The 27,009-nt window shown below is 43.4% G+C and overlaps 1 protein-coding gene across 4 annotated transcripts in view; it reads left to right on the forward strand.

Annotated features, from left to right (window-relative positions):
* Positions 1–27,009, forward strand: part of SMOC1 (SPARC related modular calcium binding 1) — a 130,777-nt gene that overhangs the window by 84,862 nt on the left and 18,906 nt on the right. For 3 of the 4 annotated variants that reach the window (XM_054199599.1, XM_054199601.1, XM_054199603.1), the window contains exons 6-9: positions 381–470; positions 6,053–6,133; positions 23,102–23,294; positions 24,178–24,260. In XM_054199599.1, coding sequence (XP_054055574.1) covers positions 381–470; positions 6,053–6,133; positions 23,102–23,294; positions 24,178–24,260 — 447 coding nt within the window. The remainder of the gene's footprint in view (positions 1–380; positions 471–6,052; positions 6,134–23,101; positions 23,295–24,177; positions 24,261–27,009) is intronic. The other variant, XM_054199600.1, reaches the window with a different exon arrangement.

Here is a 27,009-nt window from a genome sequence, read left to right on the forward strand (position 1 = left end):
AAAGAGTAAGGAGAAAGACACAGTGGGACAGCAATCCCCAAACCTCTGCTGTCTCAGGAAATGTCCTGTGTGGGATCTATAGCCACCTGAAACTAAGGTGGTGATTGCCTGACCAGTGCAACAAGGGGAGACTACCAGGTGATGCACACCAGTGGTCTGTGGAGGGAGAGGGGAGGGAGGGGAGGGCAGCTTCTTTTAAGTCTAGGGATAGTGGTTGATGCATGCTTGCTATGTAAAATGTTATTGCTCTTAGCGTAAATGGAATAATTTGTTTTCATTCTGTCTGTCTTCTCTCTCTTCTGGACTTGGCCGGGCCATGTACAAATCCCAATCATTCAACAGTACTGGAGAGTAGATAGTATTTACCTCAATAATGGTAGTTTCTTTTCGATTCTTTTTAACTCTCAATTCAGATGATGGTTCGAAGCCAACGCCTACCATGGAAACCCAGCCTATTTTCGATGGAGAAGGTAAGAGCATCCCTTAAAAAAAGAACAACACAATAATAACAAAAAAGCTATTTCTGTCTCTCTTTTTCCTAGAATATATGGCTCAAATGCTTTCTTTATCCTGCAAAGCAGAAAAGCCAGTGAATCTCATAAGTTATCCAAACTTCACAGTGCCCTTGGGATGTCAGGTATTTTCCCCTAATCCTTTTTCATCCTCCTCTCTTCCCTGGAATCCAACAATAACACCAGTTGACCAGATTCCTGGGGTAACCTTGGAGGAAAAGGTGTCATGACGAAAAAAATGTGCATTGAGTCAGAAATGGCAACTTCCTTTAGACTGACCTTACCCTCTCCGTCTCTCCACCCTCTTGATACCGATGCTGGGAGTTTCATAACCTCTGCAACACGTTGCAGCTTCACGAAAGGGAGGGCAGTGCTAAACCACAGCTTGTGAATGTTGACTTGGAAGAAAATTGCTGGGAGGTTTCTTTATTTAGCAATTACTTTCATTGACGCACATACTATTTAAGCAAATTAAGTCAGTGTCCTGGGCCCACTTAATTCACAGCCCACCAAGGCAGTCTACTTCTCAAATGGGCTAATCTTGCGATTGTATTATTTTGTAGAGGGAATATCAGATGTTAGTCCATTGGAATCTGTGAAACAAGGATAAAATGGCTGTCATCAGAGGGTTCAAGCCTTTTACACACACAAACATAAATAGCAGTGGGGATAGTGGTCCTTGGGTAGTGAACGGGCCTATTAGCAGCTGCTTATATCTTGCATATTGCTTGGAAGTAGCGCATGTTTTCTACAAATTTAAACCCCCAACCATTATAGTTCAGCTGTAGGCTGAAATCCGAACCACTCTGTGTCCCACCTGAAACCGTGGACCTCAAGGCATTGAGAGAAAGCCTAAGCATTTTCATACTGAACTGCTGTACTTGGCGCTTTTTTTTTAAACTGGATCGAAGGCAGAAACGGAGACTACTAAGCAGGAGTAGGTGGTGCTGCTGATACTTCCTGCTTTCTTGTAAAAACAGGTGATGGGATGGGGGGGGGGGTTGTTACTAAAATAAGTTTATTTAATGGCAAGTTGTTGTAGTGCTGTCACTTCTATTCAGCAATCATAGGTTTGTAAGAATCTTCTTGTGAACTTTAAGAAACAAAGCAAGGCCCTCGGAGCAAAAAAACATTCTCCAATAAACAGAGGAGACTGGAGCCATGCTGACTATCTCTTGTTTATATCAAAGGAGAGTTCCTCTTGGCAGCAAGCTGATGTTGTATTAAATTGCTGTTTGTAATCACAGCGTGCTCCTGGCCTTTAAGTTTTCCCCTGTGAAGGTGCCCATAGATATTGAAAGGAAAGAATGAACTAATAAAATGCAGGAGTGAGCCGATCTGGTTAATACAGCTTGTTCAGAAGCTCCTTCTAGGAGAGACTCAGCATTTTGGGTCATTCAAATAAAACTGGGCAAAGTTTTTTAAGAAATGGTGTAGTGAACAGACTTTCTGTGGTCCTTCTGGTGACAGGCAGAGTCTGAAAAAAATCTTGTCCTGTCTTCTATGAAAAACATTTTCAATCAAAAACCTTTGCTTTGATTTGCAGGTGAAATCAAGTCTGATAAATGGGCTTGGACTGTATGATGAAAGATTGCCTTTCACAAATCTTGCAATATATTATGCAAGACCTTATCTCCTAGATGTCGAGAGAGAATGACTAATGCAATGGCTTCCTGTTGTACTAACAGTGTCCCTTATGGCTTGGGAGAAGAGAGTATGGGTATGACAGGCAGGTTAAGCTATGCATCGATGAATAACCTCTGCTAAGTTTGTCACTCTGTATTTTTGTCATTCCTGTTAATAAAATTGAATTAACTAGATTTCAGTAGTTGTAGTGACAAGCGTAAGAAAATGCATTCTGGGTCTGACCAAAAGTTTGTATATACGCTACAGATGGGGGCTGACCTCTTCTCCTTGGTGACAAGTGATAGGATGAGGGGAAACGGGTTCAAGTTACGTCAGGGGAGGTTTAGATTAGATATTAGGAAACATTTCTTCACTGAAAGGGTTATTAAACATTGGAATAGGCTGCCCAGGGAGGTGGTGGATTCACCATCCCTGGAGGTGTTTAAAAAAAGGGTAGATGGGGCACTTAGGGACATGGTTTAGAAGTGGCTCTTGTCAGGGTAGGTTAAAGGTTGGACTCGATGATCTTAAAGGTCCCTTCCAACCTCAGCAATTCTATGATTCTATGATTCTACCTTTGAGCATACTGTCTCCAACAGTGGCTCAAAGTGGGTACATCACGAGAGTGTAAGAAGCGTTTAGCCTGGAGATGAGAAGACTTAAAGGTGACCTAATAGCAGCCTTCCAATACCTACAGGGAGGTTTATCGAGAAGATGGAGCCAGGCTCTTCATAGGAATGCATGATGAGAGACAACAGTCATAAATTGAAACAAAATGTTTCGACTGGATATAAGGAAAAACTTATTCACCACGAGTACAATGAGGCAGCGGAACAGAGAGGTGATAATCATAGAATGGTTCAGGTTAGAAGGGACCTTAAAGATAACCTAGTTCGAACCTCCCTGCCATGGGCAGGGACACCTCCCACTAGACCAGGCTGCTTAAAGCCTCATCCAGCCTGGCCTTGAACACTTCCAGGGATGGGGCATCCACAGCTTCCCTGGGCAACCTGTGCCACTGCCTCACCACCCTCAGAGTAAAGAATTTCTTCCTAATATCTAATCTAAATCTCCCCTCTTTCAGTTAAAACTGTTATCCCTTGTCCTATCACTCCACTCCCTGATAACGAGTCCCTCCTCATCTCTTCTATAGGCCCCCTTTAGGTACTGGGAGGCTGCTATGAGTGCTTCCTGGAGCCTTCTCTTCTCCAGGCTGAACAACCCCAACTCTCTCAGCCTGTCTTCATAGGAGAGGTGCTCCAGCTCTCTGATGATCGTCATGGCCCTCTGTCCTTCCTTTCTGAGCCAGTTGGATAAAACCATGAGCAACCTGGTCTGTTCTTATAGCTGGCCCTGTCTGGAGCAGAAGTTTGGACTGGACATCTCAGGATGTCATCCTGAACAATCCCTTGATTCTATCTGAGGAAACATCATGGTACTTAACTAGAGTACTGTCTTAGTGTCTTGGATAGGTCCTGAGGAACAGCTTGTACTTGATGACTGATGCAAATGTCAGATGACAGAAAAGGGCAAAACAGTTATCCATTCACCTGTCAGGTCTGCGCTTTTCAGAGATGTTCAAAGGAGTTAAAGTCCAAATCCCATTCAATTTCAGTGGGTTTGTGATTTGCTGGGTTCCTGAAAAATGGTGTATTCAAAGTCAGGCAACCAGTGTGGAGCTGATAGCAACGTGAATGGACAATAGAAATACAGAATTTTTTCATGCTTTATTTTTGGGTGCCTACCTTCGATCCACCGGGGGCTGACTTTTTTCAGAGGGCATTAAATACAGTCAGCTGCCCCTGAAATGTGTGATACCTCTTGGGCCTCAGCATCTCTAAGATGAAGGTTCACCTTTCTCATGTTTTCACCTACATTAGAGGATAATGAAAATTCAAATTTAAGGCATAATAAATTCCACTCCCTACCATCTTCCCTGAGGGCATAACAGAGCAGTGCCAGAGATAATGTAGATCAGATAACTTAAAACTCTCCTGTCCAAGGTTTGAATCATAAAGCAGCCATCTCTGTGAAAATTATTTAACTTCATTACAATGCAGATCTTAGTGATGTTCATAGTGAATCTCCTCTTGGGACAAGATTCTCCTCTGCAGAAGTTGCAGAAGAGTATTTTATTAATGGTCTTTGCTATAGTTCTAAATTTAAAGTTTTATTTCCTCCTGTACTTCCTAGGCTCTGTTTTCTTTGCATCTACCCTCTGTTTAGTTTCAATATGCAAGTTGTATTCATCTCCTAAAGAATAACTTCTTTAAACATCTTCTCTTTTTGGTAAACTTCACCTCTTCACTCAGTGGGAATATACTCTTTCCACAGATCTGTTGTTCAGAGCAGTCTGTTGCTTATCTGTATTCCAAAAAATGTCCAGGAAAACTGAATGGAAAATACATTTTTATGGTAGATCCCAAGGGATTAATTTCCTTTTCTTTTCCTTTCACCTCTCTTCCCACACTTCCTTTTTTGCATCTTTCAACCTCACTTAAAGATATGTACCATTATGTCTCTAAAGGCCCTGACCCATTCTTTGGTGTCTGTTGACTTTGGTGGTCGTTCCTCTTTCAGGTGTAGACATAACACAGTTCATACAGTGCAGAGCCACAGCTAAATTTCATCCCAGATTTAGGGGTTTGGATCCAGCATTTTTATTTATAAACTTCTACTTTCGTGCTTCTCCCTTTCCTACCTCTCACCTAGAATTGAATTTGAGGTAGTTCTCCCCCAAAGAAGGCCCAAGATAGATAGGGATATGTATCTGTAGGAGCATATCATGACTGAGTGGTGGTAAAATAGTGTAGTGAAACCTGCAGATAAGGCAAGCTTTAAGTAAACTTTTACTACTGCTGGAATATCAGTGTTCAGCCTATATTTCCATCTGAAAAAATGCGTGAACATGATTACAAAAATGCCTACAATCAATGTAGCTGAAAACATTTAGGAAGGAAAAATTCCCTTTTGTTTTTCCTTCATGCTCTTATAACGTATAATCATTTTCCCTTGCAGTCCACCAGCTTCTCCCTTGCTGAGCAGATCCATGTAAATGTCAACAGGAGAGCAGGAAAACTCTTCTAAAAACTTCTTAGAGGAACTTAAGACAAACTCCAGGATTTAGTATTTAAAGCGTGCTCCTGTGGGAACTGAATTTTTCAGAAAGCATCAGTTCTGGAAATGTCACTTTAGGAGCTCTAGCACATGGTATCAAGTACTGCTTTGCTCAGTTCTAATCAGATGCTGATGTTGTGTCATTTCTGTGGCTTAGGGCAGGTTCTGCTGTGTTGATTGCAACACCTCAGAGGAGGTGCTCTAAGCACTTTTTCCCCCCAATTTATGTTTGGATGTCTTGGTTGTAGTGTATCAGACGTGCTTTTCTAACCAGAACTTGTTTCTCTAACAGACTGCCTTTCAAGTCTTTCCAGAAATATCTTCATTTCTCTGCCTGTTTATTTTGGATTTTGTTGTTGCTTGTTTTTGGAAACTGACGTGGTCAGCTCTTCTTGGGCTGTTAAAGCAATATTTAAGGTCTGGATTGACTTTTTTTAATCTGGATTTCATATGTAGTTTAGTGGAAACCAACATATACTATGGGACACAACATAACTTTTGAGATCTCTAAGTCTTGAGGAGAAGGGCTTTAGACTGGAGAATCTGGGAAGTGTGGGGTAGAGGGAGGGGAAAAAAAAATAATGTCTTGCCAGCAGAGAAATACTCTCTGGAATGGGAAAATGAGATAACCCTGTGGAAGATTTACAAATAGTGGTTCATAAGAGGTGGAAGACCTCACCAGGGGATGAGGTCTTAACAGCCATGATTGTAGCAAACATCTTGTCCTCATGAGTAACAACCACGTGTATTCCCTAGTTGCTGTAGCTTCTCTAAGGCAGTTATTGTTTCTCTTTCAGAAATCACAGCACCCACCCTTTGGATTAAGCACTTGGTCATCAAAGATTCCAAACTGAACAGCTCCAGTATAAGGAATTCAGGTAATGTTCCGTCTGGATAAAGAATCCCACACGTTTCTTTTAACTAGGCTGCCGTCCCTCACCGTCTGTTCTTGTTTCTTTCTTTCTTCATTGTAGCTATCCTGCTGCTTTTCATTGTTGCAGGACCTGAAGTGCAGGCTGTAAAATAATTTCAGATAGCATCTGTTTTTGTGTCCAGAATGCCACAGTTGATGCATGATGAGGGATGTTTCTGTTTCCTGAAACCATAACTGGCAAATTTCTAATTTCTTCATCTGTTAATTCATCCCAGCTAGCTGTCATCTTTATTCTGTTTGTTGTTCAGCATGATGTACAAACTGATGCATTTTGCTCTGAGATCTGGGCTGTGGTTTTGGTCTAAGCACTTGAGAAAATACAGAGAGAGGCTTCTTTTCTAGCAACTTCAAGATTCTTCTCTGCAGATAGAGAAGATTTTTTTTTAATAGAGAAATGAGCGGATTATTTCACTATTTCACAACTGAAACTAGGTTACTTATGACTGGGTGTAAGTAAATGTTGAGATTATTTTTGTGGGTAATAGAGTGGATGAGGGAAGACCCAAGCGCAAAAACGAGCAAAGAAAAGGTCATGAACATGAGTGGGAAAAGGGGGAGAGGGAATATATGAAGTTAGGATGTAAAACTTGAAATTGGACATGGGGGTGAAACTGGGTGGAGTCACTGAAATCACAAGAAACTGGAAGAATCTGAAGAGGAAATTTAGGGATTCTCGGTGAGAATGATTTCTATCTGATATATTTTAACTGAAGTGGGAGGAAGGAAGAAGGTAAAGGGAATATCAAAAGAAGAAAATTGCCTTAACAAGTCATGGGTTTACTTTAAGGTTTAAATAGGATTTTCTACTATTGCGTATATTTTATGAAACAATATATGCCTAGGACAGCTGTTGGGAAGCGCTCCAGTCCCCAGAACAAATAAATCGTGATAGCCTGAAGTACCTCATCACCTGGTATTTCTGGATTAGTCAGAGAGCATTCGTGGCACTCGGTGGTTCCCTTAACCTTGGCCCAACAGAGCCAAAGTAGGCTGACTTTCAGGTTGTAAAGGTAATCAGTTTGTTCAAGTGTCTGCTCAGGAAGCTGCCTGGTGTAAACCGGACTTTTGTTCGTGTAAGAGTTCCTTCTGCAAGTTTATTTGTCCACTTTTTTCCCAGTTGGTTCTGATGCCATTTCAGTTATTCAAACAAGATTATTGGGGGTGCATGCTACAAATTGAAAATGATCCTCTGGAAAATTCCAGAGTTCCATGAGAGGTGGTTTCTACAGCAAGCTAAAAGGGGATGTGTGGTTCATCTGACTCAGCCTTACTGATTGCCCTGACAGAAGCTCATTTGCTGTAGGATCTCGTTAAGATGCTGGGTTGCCAATTTTTAGCACTAGACTTCCACGTTAGGCCGTACAAATACACAGCCATCTCAGTTTCCTACACTGAATTATTGATATTGAGAAATGCTGCCTCATTAAAATAAGGGGTATGGTTTAGCTGATGATAGTGTGCTACTTGTAGTCTGTTTCTTTCGATGTTTCTTTCAACCACGGAAGCCTAGTCCCCTTGTTTGGTACCTTTCATTCCTTTCATCCCTTGTCATATATGTTAAAAAGCAACGTAGGGTAGGTGTGATTGGACAAAAAAGGGATGGGGAGGATAATTATAATTTAGAATCAGGTTCTTCAAATGTCTTCAAGTCTGTCTTGGCTGAAGATGAAACAACTGTCATGAGATGGGCATGCAAAATTCGGGGATGTTTTTAATTGCTTTTGGCCCTTGTCAGATTGAAGTACTAATGCTCAGCATATTTCTGATTTTTCATTTATCTTTAAAGGCTTAAGGTGGGTTTTACTAGTGCAAGATTGGATTTTTGGTTTTGGTTTTAGCTCAGCTATATTATCTCTCTGAGCTTGCACTTACTGTCTTGAAGCAGATACAGACTGGTATCATCTTGCAGCAATTTAATGGGATCCCTGAAATTAGCAGTGAGAAAAGACCTAGTAGGTCATCTAATCTACTGCCTTAGCGCTAGTGAATGTTTGTACTGCATGAAGAGCAGCATTTTCTAGTGTAGCATAAATGCCTTAGGCAATAAAGATTTCACTTCTTCCCACAGGAAGCTGCTCTGCTGTCTGAACTCAGTCTCGGGATTTCTCTTTTTGTAATATCCAGCCTAACTCTTCTTTTGTTTCTATTCTTTTTCATTCGTCTTGAGTTCTTGAAAGCCTGCCCTATTCCTTGGAGTTTGTGTACTGAAACACTTAACCCTGCTCTCTCTTGTCCCTGCGGTGGTTATATAGCCCTGTCCTTTGTAGTGAAGAGAAATCCAGTAGATACTACTGTCAGAGGACGTGTGCAGCCCTCTAATCAGTACTGACATTGGATATCTTGGAAAGCTAGCACCATCACTTTATCAACCATGAGGAGAATTTAAGAATTGCTATATGAAGACAAATAAGCTCTGTAATTTGCTATCATTGATGCTGGTCAATGCTAGGCTTCAGAGTGCAACAATCACCAAGTAGCTGAGCACTGCAGAGCTGGTGACACCCTGTGTTGCATATGCAGCCTGTATTTGCAAGACCTGAATTTGAAATCTGAGTGTTCCACCTTCTATGTAGTGTTGACAAACAGAAGAGGTTCTCCTGAAACATTCTTTTCTTCTGGAGCAGTTATATTTTGCTTGGCATGTGTAAATACTAATTAAGCTAAGGATCAGGAAAAGCAGAATGACTCTAGCCTGGTGATTGGAGCACTTGACTGAGAATCTATATGTCTCCGGGCATTTTGACATTGGATTTTTCTATGCTGAGTAAAACAGCATTGCTAGGAGGGATTGCTAGTGCTCTTATCCCCACCTGCCTTAAGTAATGAAATGACAACTAGATCTCTTTCTCAGTAGGGTGAGATGCAGGTTCAAATCTTCTCAGCCAGAGGCAGGAACCAAAATATGAATGCGCTCTAACATCTGGACTGTTGAGTAGCAGAGAAGTTATTGGTTTTCTACACTTACAAACTAAGTCTTCTGCCTTTATGAAGCCTAAAAGCCCAAAAGTCAGTTTGTCTTTCTGGGGCAAGTGAAAGATCTGGATCAACACGGTATTTTGTTTGCTGTGGCAAGATGACAAAAACATTTTTTTGGTGTTTGTTTTGAACTGATTTTCACTTTCCCCAAACATGCACATACATGGATACCCGAAAATAAGTCTGTTATTTAGCACTGCCCTCTGTGATATGTCATTATTTTTAACACTGCCAGAGCAGGAGGTGACACTAGATGGGACCTTTGCAATGGCCATTCTCTAATCTCTGTGGTTGGGAACAGTCTTTTCATTCTACTTATACTGTTGCAGCCTCCTGCTTCCCTACCTCCTCCCCACAACCTGTTCCAGCCTGGCACAGTCCAAATGATTATTCTTTTACGGTTCTTAATCTAGGGAAACACTTGATAATGTATCTTGCTTCCAAGAAAATACATCTAATGGCTGCCTGTTTGGGAGTACACCCTCTCCACTGAGGAATACATAGTTGTTCCTCATTTCCAGAGTTGGGTTATCTCCAAATCCAAATTTGTGCTACTTAGTGATTTGGTTTTAGTTAGCAAGAGATTCCAGCCTGTATCCAGCTTACCCTGACAACCTTTAAGAAAACCACAGAGTGATGTAATGAGCTCATGCATGGAAAAATAAACAACTCTAGAGAAACCAGCAGTAGCAGCCTCAAGTAAATATTCTGCAGTCACTGGGGTTTTGAACATGACGTTATTTGAAAGGAAGAATGAGTAATATATTAAGGTTAGCAGCTGAAGACAGGTTTGTGTGTGCCGAGTTTTTAAAAAAAAAAAAGCAAAACCCCCATAGTTGTTTACTTCAAAATCTTGCTTGTTGAATGGGGGCCAGCTCTATGTGGCCTATTGTGTTCGGCTCTGTCACCCAAGCATCATGTAGGCATCTCATGTGACAGCTTTCCAGTGACAGAGATTTCTGCTGTCAGGAGCTCTTAGTGGACAGAGTAAAACTGTAAATGAAGTTTGAAAACAAGAATGGTGGTATTCATATTTCCTTCTGTTAACTGAATTCACTTGGAGTCCAAACTTTAGGGCTTCTCAAAGGGAGAAACGGCTTGAAAGCTGCATGTCTGTATATACTTTTGCAAGAAGCAGAAGCACACCCTGCCATCCACCCCAAAGGGAGTCTGTGTGTTCGTGCGTGCAGTTCGTCTCCAGAGATCTGCACAGTGAGGTGGGATGTGATTATATCAAGTGTACTATCAGGATCTGGGTTCTCTGGTTTGTCTTCATTCCTTCCTTAAGGTTTTTCCTACTTTCGGGGAAAAAAGGCAAGAAAACCTACATGGCACCCCAAAATACCTCCCTCTTTCTAGTACTCACCTAGGAAGTGATACCACTTTGCTGCACACCTTTCTTAAGGATCAGGGATAGTGATTGCTCCTAGGGGGGAGTGTACTCATTGTATGTTGCCTTAGACATACGGAGTCTTTCTAGGATCCTATACATTAACAAGGAGTCTGCTTTTAAGCCACCTATATTCAGAATTGGGGTAGTTCCTCCTGAGTCAGATTGTCAGGGAAGACCAACCAACATATATCAGGGCAGGGCCTGCTGATTTGCTCTTAAAAATGGGGATACACCAAAAATAGCCATGGTTAGACAAAATTTTGATTTGTTATTAGGACTTTCCTTTTTAGCAGTGAAGACTTAACCCCAAGGAGCTTGAACACCTGTATTATTTTCCAGAGTGGGGAAACAGTGCAGCCATTTGTGTTGCATGTATAGTTATTTGGAGTTGGAGTAAATTTCCTTGTGCCTTCGAAATGTGGAACACTGCAGAAACCAGGGAGCCACAGGTAGATTCAGATGAGGCGCTTGAAAAGCAAAGCACTGTTTCGAATGAGGGCAGTTTCTCACCTGTCTTTATGCCATCTTCTTAGCCTTATTCCTTAGCTGTCTTGTCCTACGCCTGGTGCACAGCGCTCCCCACCTTGTTATTTAAAGACATGTGAGATCATGGGCTTCTGCTTCTCCTGCTACTTTTTTCCTACATTCTGCTACTGCTAAACTAGTTAGTTCCAAACTGGCTGGCTGTCTCTCCATGTGAGTTGTGTTAATGTTACTGTCCAGATATCTGTTACAGGATTGTAGGTTCTTCCCCAGAATTTGTAGCTTGTTAGTTTTAGTCAGGACACCAAGTGGAAGACACAGGTGGAAGCAAAAGTTGATCTCACTTTATCAGGAAAGCAGATTGAGAAGAGGAGGTAACCAGGCACAAGTCTGCTTTAGTGAAATCTGAATAAGATGCTACAGTGACATTGGAATTGGAGAACTTAGTGCCTGGGAATGACATCCTAATGCTGACTGCAGTCCTCCTTGGTGAGCGTTCTGGTGCTTCCATCTCCTCTGGGCATAACACCTGCTAGTAGTGGCTTTTGAACTTTCCCATAGCTGAAGAGGGGAAAAAGGTGTCACAGGAGGGAACCAATGAGTCAGAAAGCTTTTGCCTTTTCTGCTGTCCTCTATTAACGTGGACTCCTTCGCTCTTGTCCTGCATCTTCACTCAGTGCCTCCCAACACAGCACTTCTCTGACCTGTCAAAACTATTGGGTTGAAATTGCCACTTCACTGTCCTACCTGGCAGAACTATTTATATTCAGACCTCTGTATTAGTCCTCCCATACCTTATTTTTGTGAGGATTTGTTTTGAATTTGTTTTAACGTAGGTTCTGGCTTGATATCAAATGAAGCAATCTCAGCAGAAGCTCCTGTTGAGTATGACATGTTACTAATTCCATTACATTTTCACAGCAGATCTCTATGCTCTTCCCTGAGTTCCTGCCTCCTTGCAAGCCAAATGTGATGTTTCTCCCTTATTTTCTGTCCCTCCTTTTCCTCCGGCTCCATCTGTGGTTCAACCTTCCTGTCTTGACTGCTGCTTGGGAGGCCTCTGTCTCTTCTTCCCTCCTGGAAGTTCTGAGAAGGTATGATATATATAATGCCCGAGCGTGATTCTCCCACAGTCTCAGTGTGACAGGTGTGGTGAAGAAGGGAGTGTGTAGGGGAGAGCAGAAGCAGGGAGAATGGAAGAATCTAGGACCAGGACCCTTCCCAGACAGCCAGCAAACAAAGTCATAAATAACATGCCACTGGGGACCAGTTAATCTGCTCTATGAAAAGGTGCAAAGTATACAAGTGGGAAAAATAACATTGTACAATAATCGGCATGCAACCATAGGTGTTAAACCATATGCAGCTAGGCAAATAAATGAAGCTCCCCCTGAGTGCTGTGTGATAAATCATTCCCAAAGAATTCAGTCACTCCCCCCTCCTTATCCCCCAAAGAAAGAAAACAAATTACCCTAGGCATGGAGTCATAACTGCTACTCTACAGCTGCCAGTTAAGGCAAGTGGACAGGGAGCTGTAGGAGAGGGGCAAAGATATAAGAAGCTGGGCTAAAAGGGGAAAAAACCCCAACCCTGCATTTAAAACCACTGAGGATTTGGAGGGCAAAGGAAATAAGCTCCAGCAGCAGGCATTACCTGGACATACAGGGAAAAACAAAGTGGGAAGGTCGACTTTATGGAGTTTATTTTGCTTTTAGCAGAGGCGGGTTCGTATTGGAGAGGTTGCCTTGATTTGCTGAAGTAATTCCTTAAAGTGCTGCTTGCTGTCTGTAATAGCAGTGCTCAGTACAGGTTTGTATGTGGATCTGCACTTCAGACATCCATTTGAACACACGTTGATGCTTGCAGATAGACTGTACTTGTTGACTCTCCTTTCTGCTTCTCTTGAAATGTTCCTGTCAACTTCACAAGAAAGATTATAACATTTCTAAGGTGCCACAAATAAGGAGGAGCTGTTTCAAAGTAACGCCTTGACCTGGGCCCCGGATTCCCTCTGGGAAAGGTTTAGACCTAGGCTTCTCTTGAAACCAAAAGCCCTGGTGGGGCTTGCAAGTGATTTGCAAAGAGATAACAAGAAAAAAAGGATTCAGTGATACACAGATCCATGTATCCCTAAGAGTGTCTGCTGCCCCCAGAGTTGTCCAAGGAGGCAATAGATATCACCTAGTAGAGCACAAGGCTGTGAGGGAGCAGCGCTGCATTCCACAACTGCTGGAAAAGCCTGCCCTTCCCATGAAGGCATCCTTCTTCTGGTGCCACGCTTAGGATTAAAAGATTCCCCATTTTGGAGGGTCTTGGAGGTGGAGTGAGTGGATAAGTCGGGAAATGTGTAAGGCCCTGCAGAAATATCATCAGGGCTTGTGGAGCAGCAGCATGGGACATTTGAGGAAAATGTCATAGGATCATTAAGTTAGAAAAAACCCTTAAGATCATCAAGTCCAACCATTAACCTAACACTGCCAAGTCCACCATTAAACCATGTCCCCAAGCACCATATCTACATGTCTTTTAAATACTTCCCCAGGAATGGTGACTCAACACTTCCCTGGTCAGCCTGTTCCAATGCTTGATAAATCCTTTCAGTGAAGAAATTTTTCCTAATATCCAATCTTAATCTCCCCTGGTGCAACTTGAGGCCATTTCTGCTCATCCTATCACTTCTTACTTGGAAAGAGAGACCAATGCCCACCTCACTACAACCTCCTTGTATGTTGGCTGTGTTCTATTTACTTTCAAATTGACGTGAGTTGTGATGTAAGAGTCCTGTGTATATTTTGGGGGTGGGGGGCATGAGTAAAAGCTGCCATCCTCATGCTCCCTTTCTCTTTCGCATTTTGCCAGACCACCAAAATAAGAAAGCAGCCAATGGGAACCACCGACTACATTTTGTGGTACAGTTCAGTGGTGGCTTAACTGTATGCTTTTCAGGCTGTTGAAATGGTGTCTAAGTAGCTGGAAAGACCTCTTGGTAGAAGGTCCCAAGGGTTGTCTCTGAAGAGTCATGAAAGAAGGCTAGGCAAAGAACCCACCTTCAGAGCCAGGCAAAGAGATGGGAGTATGTTTAAAAGGCAAGGCAGCATTCAATCTCCTGGAACACGTGAGGGAGGAAGATGTGTTAAACTGGCTACCCTCACTCTGGGTGAATGGGATGGCATTTGTCTTGTTTCAGTTGCCTGCGTAAGGCTGCAATTTGGAGAAATCCTACTGGGAAGAACACTAAACTCAGCTATAATGTCACTCTGTAGTCCTTCCCTTGCCTCTCAACCCAGAGTGTGGAAGAGAGCTACCTCCAGCTCGTGACACCGATAAAGTGGGAGCAATTTTGCTGTCCCATGGCTGATGTCTGAATCCCATATGTTACGTCATTGAGCTTCCAAAGCCTGAACATTTTGCCAGAGACAGCTGGCTCAAGCTAAAGGTCCAAGAGTGAGCGCTAACACTCCTGTCAGAGGCAATTCCCTCTGCCTCCTCATAAAGTGCTAAATACTACAGGAAAAAGCTGATCTGTCATTACACGAAAAGACTCATCACACTATAAACCTGTCTCTTCCCCCCACTTTTACTTGCCAGCAGTAGCATAAAAAAAGAATGTTACTGTAGTTAGGAAGACCAGTCTGAAATAGTTTTTAGCTGCCTGTGGCAGTTTTCAAAAGCTTTCTATTTGGTGTCCTATAATTATACACTTACAGTACTGTAAAAATAGTGTGCTCGTATACTCCAGCCAGCAGAGGTAGGCAAGTTCTCCAACAGTCGCTGTGCTAGTTGTTCCAAGCACTATTAAAAACAGGTGTGGAAGTGAAAATAGTTTCCCAGTAATGTTAAGGCTCCAGTGGAAACACCTATGGCTTCTCATTTTATTGAATAGCATTCCTCAGTGTGGAAAGAGTGCAGTGAGAAAGGAGTATAGGGAAAATGAATGAATGTGTTCAAAGACAGGTGGCTTATCTCAAAGCTAGGTATGCCGCAAGATAACTATGTGAAATGGAAGAGTTAGGGAAGAAAAAACACAGACTCTGGGTAGCTTCCTCTCAAAATCAGAAGGGCGGTGTCTAATGTTGAAAGTTTTTCCACTGTTGAGGAACTGTCCTGATGTAAAGAACTGATGAGGGCTGCATTTTGGTGCCAAACTTTCTCTGCCCAGACTGCAGAAACTGTTGTCATTGTGGAGGTACTGCACAGCTACGGTTGTCATACAGAATATGGAAGCCAGGTGCATTAGGAAGATCAAACCCCAAATGCTGGAATCTTAAAGCAAATCAAATATTTTCAAGATTTTAGGCCGTGTGTGCAAAGAGGTTGCCTCAGTCATCTAGGATCTGCTGGAGCTTCTCAGTCTGCAGGAAGAGAGTGGAAAAGACCTGAAGAGGTCACGTAGTTTTTTTCCTCGCCTTTTTAATTTGGGGTCAGATCCAGTTAACAGCAGCTCTGATGTGTGTAACCTGTTCCTAATGCAGCAACAGGGATCCCACTGCCTCTTCCAATGAGTGAACAGTTAATCACCAGGGCTTTTTTATATCAAACCTAAATCTCCTTTCTCCAAGTAAGCTGACTGCTACTTGAACTACCCATGGGGAAGGGAAAAAAAAAAAAAAATCTATGACCATCTCTTTTTATATAACAGCTTTTATGTCTCAGAAGACTGAATGTCATCTGTAGACTAAACAAATGGAATTCTTTCAGCCTTTTCTCATAGATCAAGTTTCCTAGACCTCTGCCTGTTCCCTTTGCTCTCTCCTGCACTCTTGCCAAATGGTCCACCTCTCCCTCAAAGTGCAGTGCCCAGAGATGGACACCGGGCTGATTTAAAGGCTCACCAGTCCTTAGTGTCTGTTTCTTACGTGAGGCCTCTGTCACTACATCCCACAGCTAGATTTACCTGTGTTGATTTTTTTTTGTCTTTGTTTGCAACGTCATGAAGTGGCAGACTTTTTTGTGGTCTACTGAAGCTCCTGACCATTTTTTTCCAAGTCTTGCTGTCTCGCCAGTAGTTTCCTCTCCGTGCACTGGATTTGTCCTTGCTGGTGGTTATTGTTTGTTCTTATAAGTTGCGATTGAAGTGATTTAAAACCATTTATCAAGATGACTTTGAATTCTTTCCTGAATTTCAGTCTGCAAGTTGGACGCTATATTCCATTAGTCAAATCAGTCATTTAATTTGATGCAAGACAAGTCTCATGATCGCTTTCAATACTGAAGAACTGTTTCACAGAGAACTTTGGAGACCTCTCCTCTTGGAGCATGTTTTTCTTAGCCTGCAGTGTTAGCAACTATCTCGTAGTAATTGTATGTAGTCTAAATTTTCCTCATTTGCTTATGAGAGTGATACAACTTATAATATACTCTAATGAACCAGAATTTAGTCAGAGCTCTGTCTAATGCATTATGTATGAACATGCAAACATTGGCAATTTTTTGCCAGGATGATGTACTGTAGCCATAAAAAAAAAAGTGTTGTTCTCTTTCTACCATCCTTCAGCTGGTCTGGCGCCCTTTAGGAGGGCTAGGACTGTGTGACTGACTGCTTCGAGAGATGGGGATGGTAGAAAGAGCCCAAGCCCTGCCTGAAAGACAGTCGAGTTAGAATTGCAGGGGCAGGTAGCTTTCAACTGGCGGGTTTCAAGATGCGCAGGTGTGGAGCTTTATTCCTGTGTAGTTTGGAAACCCTGTGGAGTGCACTCCTTTCCTAGATGGGCAGCACCCAATGCCCACAGATTCTGCAAAGTGAGCGCAAGTTGTGCACCAAAAAGTCCCTCAGCAAGTTCACTCTTAATTCTCAAGACAGTGCTTCCTTCAGCCATTCCTCCTTATTTCAAGATAAAGGGTAGGGATTGAATAGACTTCTCATCATTGAATAGGCAGGAGTGCAGTGCAGCTTTATCACTTTGAGCAGAAGGAAAATGGCAGGGGAAGGATGTGTTCCTGGATAGCTGAAGTTTAATGAGCCACTTGGAACAATGCATTTTTTAAAATTATAAGCTACCTGTTAAACCTTTGCATTGTACTTGTGCAGCACTGGAACATGTAGTAACCTCTGTTTCCTCTGTAGCCTATGCCTTGAGAAATGAAATTGAGTGAGTACCAAGGTAAAGCAAGGACTGGTCAACTGGTACAGAGTTGGGAGCACCTGCAAGGTTTGTTTTTCTCTTTACCTTTATATTAGCCAGAGTACCCTGGAAGGACCACGGTCCCAGACAGAACAGGGTGGAGTGGGTAGCGGTGCTGATGACTAACAGAGGTGCGGAGAGATTTATGCTATCCCCATGAGCCATATTTGCTCAGCTGTTATTGTGCTCCTAATAAACACAGAAGGGGTTGTTTCTCTCCCTCCACCCACAGCCCTGCTCAGGGGACAGGCAGCTAGTGCCTATTCACCGTGTTGCTCTGCTAGTCCTGCCAGCCCCTGCGCATGTGCATACCCAAGGCTTTTCAAAGTTTCTTTCCCTTCGGAGGCAGAAGGGATACAGATTTGAGCTGCTGATACAACCTGTGCTGAACTTTCTCTGTGGAATGAGGCTGTGCATTCTGCCTGTGGCTTCTGTAAGTTCTGTTCTGGGTTGAGGCACCTGTTCTCCCAGAGCGGACCTGGGTCCTATTCATATTAGAGCTCCCTTTTATGCAATGGAAAAGTACCTTTAAGCTGGTGTACAAGCTATGATAAAATAACCAGTTCAAGGCTCCTCTTCTCTGCCACAGTAGTGTAAAGACAGGCTAAATAAAAATGAGAAATCAAGCCTATTTGAATTAAGCTTTTCTGGGAGACAGGCAAACGCTTCCTCTCACTGAGAGGAAAACTGAGGTACAAAGACACAGTCCTCACTTTTGGGTTGGCACAGGATGTCAATAGGAAGTTGGCACTAGATATCCATACTGCTGCCATTTGTTCTGTGCTGCACTAGTTCCTCACAGGGGGTAAAGCTGGGAGTTGAACAGAAAAAATTTGGGAGAGGCACGTGTTTGATTTTTTTGAAATGGTATTTTGAAGTCAGATCCCTGTTGCAGCATTAACAATGGGGACTGGTCAAGAATCCTTCAGTAAAAGATCTTTTCCTCCCCTTCTGATGAATGCTTGTTCATTAAAACTGAAGGTTTTTGTGGGAACTTCATGGGAAAACCTTCCCTGCTCCAGACAGAATTTCTGGACAAAAGAAATGAGAGAGGGAAAGAGAAGGAAATCTGCCCTGCCTGGCATAGCCTGTTTCTCTGGGGTTAGGCTATTCACGTAGGCCCACTGGGGCTGGGCAGAAACGCAGAGGGAGGTTAGACCCTCTCTTTTGCCTCATTTGGAAGAAGGATTCCTGTCTCTCAAGGGTGTAGGGATCTCTCCAGGGTGGTTGGTTTTGGTGTCACAGTCTCCCTCTTTTAATAAGAAAAAAATTGGATGCAGAAGAACAATATTCAAAAAACGATCCGCTGTGGTTGGATGGCAGATCTTCCTTATGCCCTACCCTAATGATCCGCAGCATCCTCTCAGCCCCGGTGATTGATGCTTCGTTCTTTGGCTCTGATAGCAATGAGAGTTGTTCTGTGTCGGGAGAGCAGCTGGGGGAGGCTGCCTCGTCCCCAGAGCAGCACGTTGGCTGCATCTGGCCCTGCAAGCTGAGCATGAGAACTGTTAAGCACAAGTCTTTAGTTAGATGCTGCGAGACACCCGCTCTTCTCAACTTTATAAGGTAAACAAACACCCCATCTCTTTAATAACCATCTAGTTTATTAGACAGTCAGATGAATCCCTTACCTCATTCATCATTTTTATTTTTATTGTGCAGGCACTAGATGTATGTTTGAATGCGTGTACTTAGGGGACCAGGAATGAGAGACCTTTTTATGAATCTGACCATGTATTTCTCAGAAGGCCATTACTAGGTGAAAATTGTTGCATAAATAACGTACAACTTCAGATGTCCAAGCCCTGTTTTCCTGCAATAGCTCATGGCTTCAGAGACACTACTTTTAAAAATGTTTTAAGGAGTGTTAGAAGCAGTCAAGAGTAAGAAGGAACAGTTAGCATTTTAGAGCTGAGCAGTTAAGGTAAAAGGGGTATTTCTGCCAGCGATTCTGTCCTTCGCGTGTGTGTATGCATTCCCTATTGGTTTTTTGCTGTCATTGGATTTGTAGTCTAAATTTGCTGTCTCCCAAAGGTTTTGCTCCCCAGCAACATCAAGTTGGCAAGTGTTACTCAGCTTCTTTGCTGGTGGTTGTCCTCAGTCAAAGCAGAGATGGCAGAAAACAGGGGAATGTGACAGTGCCTTTAAAAAAAAAAAAAAAAAAAAAAAAAAAAAAGAGTGTAATATTACTGTTGGTCCTGGGAAGGCTGTTTGTGTCCCACTGACTTGCTTTCTTAAATGTTCTTCTCTCTCTAAATGTTTAATATAGGGAAAGAAAGAAAACCTTTTTTCTTTATCTTTCTGTGCCTGTGACCCCCATTAACTCAAATAGGGAATAGGCTTTTAAGTACCCTGCACATATAATAAAAATATGCTTCTTTCTAAGATGACAGCTTAATTTCATAGCTGGCACTAAACCTTCTAGCTTGGCCATAGGCTTTCACTGTCCTCCATAAACCTGGCTTTGGCAACAACAGCAGTCAGTTTCCAGTAAGCAGTCTGACTGGAACAGGCTGACTTCAGTGTCCTGGAGCTGGGATAGCATTTGATGGTCCCTTCGTTACCCACGAGACTGTCTTTCAGGGTGCCAGTGTATGCAGTTCATGCCAAGTCCCATACTAGGGAAGCTGATGGTATGGATTTCCCAGCTGATTTTGCCGACTGTTGAAATACACCCCAACTATTAATATTCGTGTTTATTTTTTAAGGGAATTAAGTGCTGTTAGAGTGGTAGCCTGGAAGAAAGAGCCTCTCCAGGGGCTAGTACTAGTTAATACTTTTTTCTGCTTAGTAGACAGATGTCACTGAAGGAACTTTCCACAAGGCCGCTGTCAGAACCTCCATTTTTGTGTCAATGGGTTTGCTGTTTTGATCCCCTCCAGCTCAGGGAAAGTACGGTGGATCTGGAAAGGGTTCAGAGAAAGAACTGGATCAGCTGGGACTTTTCAGCATGTAAAAGAGATGAAGTAGGAATCTGTAAAGCAGTGAGAGGCAGGGAGGGGGACTGCAAACTGTTCACTGCTTCATCCTCCAGAAGAGCTAGGGTCAACAAACAAAACTAGTTGGAGCCAGGTTTAGATCAACCCAAAGGATGTGCTGTGTTCCATATGTAACGCAGCGAGTCACAGAACTAGCTGCAGGATGTCATAGTCAATAAAAGTTTATAAACGGAGACACGACAAACTGGTGGAAAGGAAAAAACACTGCTACTCACTAAATACAAACTCCATGTCTGTCTCTGCAAGTTTCTGATCCACAACTGGTTGAGAGATGAAATACAAGTGGGAAAGAAGTATATGCTTGTCCTGTTCCTCTCTTGTCCTCTAAGCTTCTGCTTTTGACCATGGCTGGAGGTGAAACCAACACATTGGGCCTTTGGTTTGCCCCGGTATGTCTGGTTTATATTCTTCAGGATGTAATGGAATAGATAAGACTTCCATAGTGGCTACTTCTAGGTGCATGCTAGAAATGAGAAAAAATCTGATCTCCCTGCTATTTCAGTTGTACTGCTATCATTGCTAATGACGGACCATTGAATACTGGTGACAATGACAGATTTTGAATCACTACTTCTATTTGATGTCAACTGAAAAAACCCTGGAAGATTTGTTTCACTCAGCCTTTAAACACCCTTCAAACAGGAGTGACTACCAATTAGTTCTGTATTCTGATGGTAAATGCTGTGACTATTCAATTCTCACAAACTTCTGTTTATTTGTGCAGATAATTTTTTGCCATTTTTTATGGCAAAGTACAAATGTGTGTGTAAGTATGTACATTTATTATGTGTAATTTGCATACCTAACTGCAAATGGATGTAAAATAAAATACTAACTCATTAAAAGACATTTATTCTTTCCTTTTTTTCTTGATTTCAATAAAAGTGGCATATTTCTTGTTCTGAGACACAAAAAAAAACCCACTCTATTTTTTTTGGAGTCATTTTAGTGATAGTTTTGCAATACTCAAAGGACTTGAGAGTTGTTGGTATGACTTTGTGCACTCAGGAAGCTTTGGGGATTTCGATAGAAAAATTTCTGGAATGTAATTCTCTTCAGCAGAGGTTGTTGTTGTTTTTTTTTTCTTTTGCTTATTATGTAAAATGATGGTAGGGAATTCTGCCCCAGGTTTTGCTTCCCCGAGCTGCATTGAATGATCCTCCTCACCTGAGGGCCAAGGTGTGAATTGCTGTTGGCAAACCATGGGCAAGCGGGGGCCCCTCATGATGTAAGTGGTTTGTTAAGGAGCCTGCAGACCTCTCGCTCAATGACTTCTCTGTCCACGTACAGCTTGGGAACAGCCACGGGGCCTTTTTTTTTTCAGATGTGAAATCTGTCAGCAAAGTGAAGTCAGCTTAAATATCAGCTGAGGCTTGAGCTCCCTTTCAGTTTTTGTTGACTTTATCCCCTCCTGCTCCTTCCTGATCAAGTTTCTCTCTGCTTGGGTCAGACTTGCCGACACTTAAAAGTTTTTATTCTGTGTTTCAGTTGTGTGGATTCGTGTGTGGCAAAGTTCAGGTGCCCTTCACATTCCCAGTCTCGACAATGGTCTGAAATACTGAGGAGAGGGAGACTGTTCTGGGTCTTTACTCTTTAGCTGCTACAGTTCAGTTAGAAACCAGTAAAAGTGCTTCTGGTACCCAAAGCATGCTGTACTCAGGTGATGCTGTGCAGACCTGCTGGAGTTTTTTTGTATCGTATCTGCTGCTACCAAGCTGAGAAATTCTAGTTGTGAATCAGCATCCTTTCTGTTCCCCAAATACAGAACAAAAGTTACTCTCTGCACCAGAATTTATCACCAAAATATAAGGCATAACTGATGGGGCACAGACAGGCCAGCAAGATACAAGGGAACAGTGAGCATGTGTTAGTTGTGTGCTGAGCCTGTCCTGGGGGCAGGATGCTAAGGTCATGCCATGTAAGCTGGCTGACGATGCAAACATCTGCAGGTTTGGGATGAACCTGTGGTGTCACTGCCTGTCAGTGTAGAAGCATTTTATGCATTGAAAGCTTGAGGGGATTCTTGGCTGTGGAAAGCAGCCTGGTGCTTCTCCATGCATCCCTCACTCCTCTGCAGACGGTGGTTGAAGAACCGGCATTAGGGCTGACGGTGCCAGGCTGGCTGCAGAAGCCACTTTTGGGCTTCTTTCTGTTCTTTGGTATGTGCTGTCTGTTCTCTGGTTAACAATGTCTTTGGAAAGAACCTTTTCCATGTAATAAGCTATTAAGGGACAGAGTCCTACCTACCCCTTGGTAGGAAGCAATGTTGGGTGTCCTTTGTTTTCCAGGTGAGGACCACGGTGGAGTGTGCTGGAAAGGTGATGGCAGCATGGGTAGAATGGGATATCCCATTCTGTTCCCTGCTGAGGTGTGTGTAGGTGCTCTCTGCACTGGACGAGGTGGCATTAAAACATAACCTTCTGCTTCTCTTGGGGTCATGCTGGAGAGATACTATTGAGAGGGAAGAGTGTGTTGCAGTCTGGAGAAATAGACGGCGGGGGTTTTGCAGGGTGTTTGCTTGCTTTGTTTAAGTGGAAAATACAAGTCACAATTTAGGATCTCTCACTATGTGAAAACGTCATCTGGGAAATGCTTACCCCATGGCTGCAGTAATAGTGAATTACTGTTATCTGATAGCTCTGTTCCAAAACCCAGGTGAACGGGAACAGTTTTTCTTGCTGTTCCTGGCTTGCTGGGCACTTGGCAGTCAATGCCTATAATCCATAATCTTGTTGTGTCACAGCTAAATGTAGGAGGAAGCTCTCAACCCAGAAGTCCTTGAGTTTTTAGGGATGTAGATACAGTAATGTTTGCTGAGAAGAAAACAGACACAAAGGTCTCATAATGTGAAGGATACTCATATCCTGCTGAGCTGAGAAAGGTGATATTGATTTGACTTTTTCTTCTACACCCCTTCCAACTTCCCTCCCGTCTTCCAGAGAAAGTTCACTCCTGTGACCAGGAAAGGCAGAGCGCCCTGGAGGAGGCCAGGCAGAACCCCCGCGAGGGTATCGTCATCCCCGAGTGTGCTCCCGGAGGGCTCTACAAACCAGTGCAATGTCACCAGTCGACTGGGTACTGCTGGTGTGTCCTGGTGGACACGGGACGCCCCCTGCCTGGTACTTCCACTCGGTAAGAGCTTACCTGGAGAAAATGAGATATAAAAATATACTGTTGCTATATCAGATAAGTTCCTACTTCTAGAGCAGTCTGCTCTATACTACCTTCATTAGAGCTAGCAAATGCTGTATGTGATGTTCCCTACTGAATGTTACTATGCATTTCCTTCTCTGTAGGAGTTGGTGCATCATTACCACTGCCCTTACTTTCTTCTGTGTTGAGTATTCATGCAAAGTAGCCTTTTTTTCCTCTAGCTTGCAGCTTTTGGGTGGTAGCAGTAACCAGGGCTTTGCTCAAGGGTATAGATCAGGGGTGTGAACAGTGAAAAGACACGTGTCTTTGTTGCATTATCCTCTGCTTTACGTTTCCATGCTGCAGCAACTTGACCAATACAGATTTAGAAGACTGCTTGGTTGTGCATTGAGAGATTTTTAAGTCAGTGATAGATTTTTCTTTAAGTTAGTCTGTATCTTAAAACTACCTAGGGAATGTTTTCTAACTTGGGGTTTGGAAACAAATTGTGGGTGCAGCAAGTTATAAAAACAAGCCAGTAGGAGTTGGGACCTAAACGCTGATAGATACAGTGATTCTGCAGAGCGTGGACAGCTTTGGAAAAAAAGTTCAGCCTGTGCCCACAAGAGTTGGAAGAGGGGCTTGTGCTGTTCGTGGGTTTGGATTGGTGGTAGCTGGCACTGGACTTCAGAGTGCGCTCTTCCTTCTCTCTCCGCTGCTGCTGCTGACTGTCTATAAGCAGACAGCTGCTTGAGAATAACATTTATTCTGCAGGTTATTGGTTTCCCCTACAGTAAGCAGATAAGACACAAGCCCTTTGCAACCATCTGATGACGCTAAAGCTATATCACATAGTTTAGCATCTGCTGTTCTCCTTTTTCAGCTATGAGACCCCAGTGTGTGAAAGCGATGCCAGATCGAAGAGCACAGAGATCGATGATCCATTCAAGGACAGAGAACTTCCAGGTCAGCGAGGAACAAGATCCTGTCTCTGCCTTCTTCCTTTTCTTACCTTGGGACTCTTAAGAGGCCAAGAATATTGTTGAGGAGATGGGGGATTTCCCTCACTGTGCATGTTTTACCATGGGTTTTATTTGTTATTTTGGATCACCTCCAGTTGCAGCAGTGAACTGGAAAGGGCTGGGAGTGTCGGGATCAGAATTTTCAGGAAAGAAACCTGGATTCCCAGAGGTCCCCTGGGGAAAGAACGGACTCAGCATTGAAAGTTCTTCTTCAAAGCCTGGCCAGGAGAGGATCCTTTCCATTTAGCAGAGCTTTTCAGCAACTTGGTGTCCCCTTAGCAAGGAAAGAGGACACAGGTGGCAGTTGTCAGTGGACCAACTGGCTCTCTGACACTGCACGGACCAGGCAGGGCAGCATTCCTGGTGCACTAAGGTCCCTTAACTAGTGCTGGTTTCTTATTTAGCTGAACTTTATCCCTCATTTTATGCCTAGGACCCACTTTATCTCCCATTACTGCTTGTTTTATATTCTGCTTTCCCCCCCTTAACAGAGTAACAAGCCATAATTTACTGTGTGCCTAACTTGTTTCTGCTAGGAAGATGTGCTGGGCATAGGTGTCTGTGCAGTTCTTAAAAATGCGTTCCTACCTGCCTGGGGGCCTTCACTGACAGGTCAGCCATTGCTCTCCTGGGTGAGGGCTGACTGCTTGAAAACAGAGGCTACACTGGGTCCCTCACGGTCCCTTGGTAGAGACCAAGAACTCTGCAGAAAGAGCTGGTAGCTCTGGATCCACCATTTTCTCCTGGCCTTTTCTAGGGCTAGCATAAAGTGAGTTGTCCCTGAGCAAGTTAGCAAAGGAAATGAGATTTGTTCCAGATTTGCCTTTTGTGTCTCCTAATTCTCATCCTGCTGGCTCCTGACCTTGGGCCCTGTAGCTTTCTGCTTAGCAGCTCGGGCCGCAGTGGGGCTCTTTTCTGTGCAGCTCCTCATTTTCACAAGTGATGTGGATATTTCCTATTTGTCTCCCTCTCACATTGGGATGAAATTGGCCAATTGGTTCAAGTATTACTTTGGAGGGTAGGAGGAGGGAAACCAGCTAAATGATTGCATTAAGACTCATTTCCTTAGGAAATCACGCTAAAATAGAATAACCTTATTTTCCTTTCTTCCCCATCCCCTTCTCCCCTTGCTTTACTGCCTCTCCCTGCATTTCCACCCTGCTTCTCCAGAACTCCTCTCTGAAAATCCTTTGATCTTGGGCTTTTTCTTTGAGATTTCTGGTTTCTCAGGAAGACAGAATGGTTTCGTTTCCTTTCTCCCTCCCCTTCTGCACTGCAGCGGCAGCTGGACAAGGGGATTGGAACTGCTTGACAGAGAAGAGGACGCACAGTGCTGTGTACCTTAGTGGTCTGGTCCCAGCATCAGACTCCATGAGAGCTCCCCTCTCAGCTCAAGCCACTCTTCTGTGCCTGAGTAAACTTCCAGCTCTGTGGTTGGCTGCATTGGTTGGCATGATGGTTCCTGTCACTGAAAATAGCCTTGTCTATGGAGAGACTAGGAGATGGAGGATCTGATCCTGGTTTGTCTGCCTGAGAGATGCTGTGCTGCATGATCTTTTGATGCAGACCTGAGGTTTGTTTGATTAGCTGCTCTTGGATGCAAGAATTCACTGGTGAGCCCAGAACTGCAGGGAGTGAGAGAGGGTATTTCTTTTTGCTTTCTTTCCCTCTTGTTTCTTAGCAGAACTGAATTTTAAGAAAAACCGCTGCTTTAATTTGAGTCTGATCATTCCATTTGCACTCAGTTTTGTAAGGGGGACCCCATACCTTATTCCTCTTCTAGAGGTTCTCCCATTCTTCAGACTCCCAGTGCTGCAGGCAGTGTGCACCTTGGCCTGTGTGAAGAGACCTTGCAGAGGACAAGGTTGGGGAGACATAAGTCCAGATCCTTGCACACCTACACATACCCTCTTCACAAGCTGTGTCATGGCTGTGGCCAAAAGAAAGAAAGAAAGAAGGAAGGAAAGTGTTGCTTGCACATAGCAAATGGCACGCTGCTAATTCCTGCAGACGGTGAGATGCTGAGGCCCCAGGGAGATGACTTCTAGCAAACGGGTTTTCAACCTTCTCATTACTGCAACAAAAAGCTCCTTTAAGTGAGTGGTCTACTCTGGCTGCCATAGCAGCTTACCCATTACAATGCTGACATTTTCTGGACCATGTGCCAAACGAGTGCTGAGGGGTGTGCGTGTGTGTAATGCACATAGTATGGAGACAGGCGAGGGACTGTTGGTTAGCTATTGCAGAGAACAGAGCCTGTAATACTGCAAAGGAGGGAATTTTTTCAGATCAATTTGCAAGCTGCTTTCAGCTGTCGAGGGATTACAGTAAGTTTCTGGTGCTCTGTTTGGGGTACACGTGCTTCTCTGTCCGAGAAAAGCAGAAAGTGTTGACACTGCTATATGTTGCTGGGGCGGGCTGTTTTCTGATGTCGTCTGCCTTAATCAGCTTACTGATTTGTAGTGCATGGTGGTTTGGAGAAAGAGAAGAGGTGAGGGATGTGGTGATGGCTTTTCTGTCACATCAAAAGAAGGTAATAGGATGGGGGGTGACGGGTTTTGGACAATAGCTTTGGAGGTGGTGGGTTGAAGTTAAGTATGTTCACTTCTTGGTAGGCTAGAGCAGTTGTTAGATTATTAATATGGTAGTAAATGAAGCATGCTTTTGCTCCTTTAAGAAACAAGGAAATGGCA

This window comes from Rissa tridactyla, chromosome 4, assembly GCF_028500815.1.
Source record: "Rissa tridactyla isolate bRisTri1 chromosome 4, bRisTri1.patW.cur.20221130, whole genome shotgun sequence".
Lineage (NCBI taxonomy): Eukaryota > Metazoa > Chordata > Aves > Charadriiformes > Laridae > Rissa > Rissa tridactyla.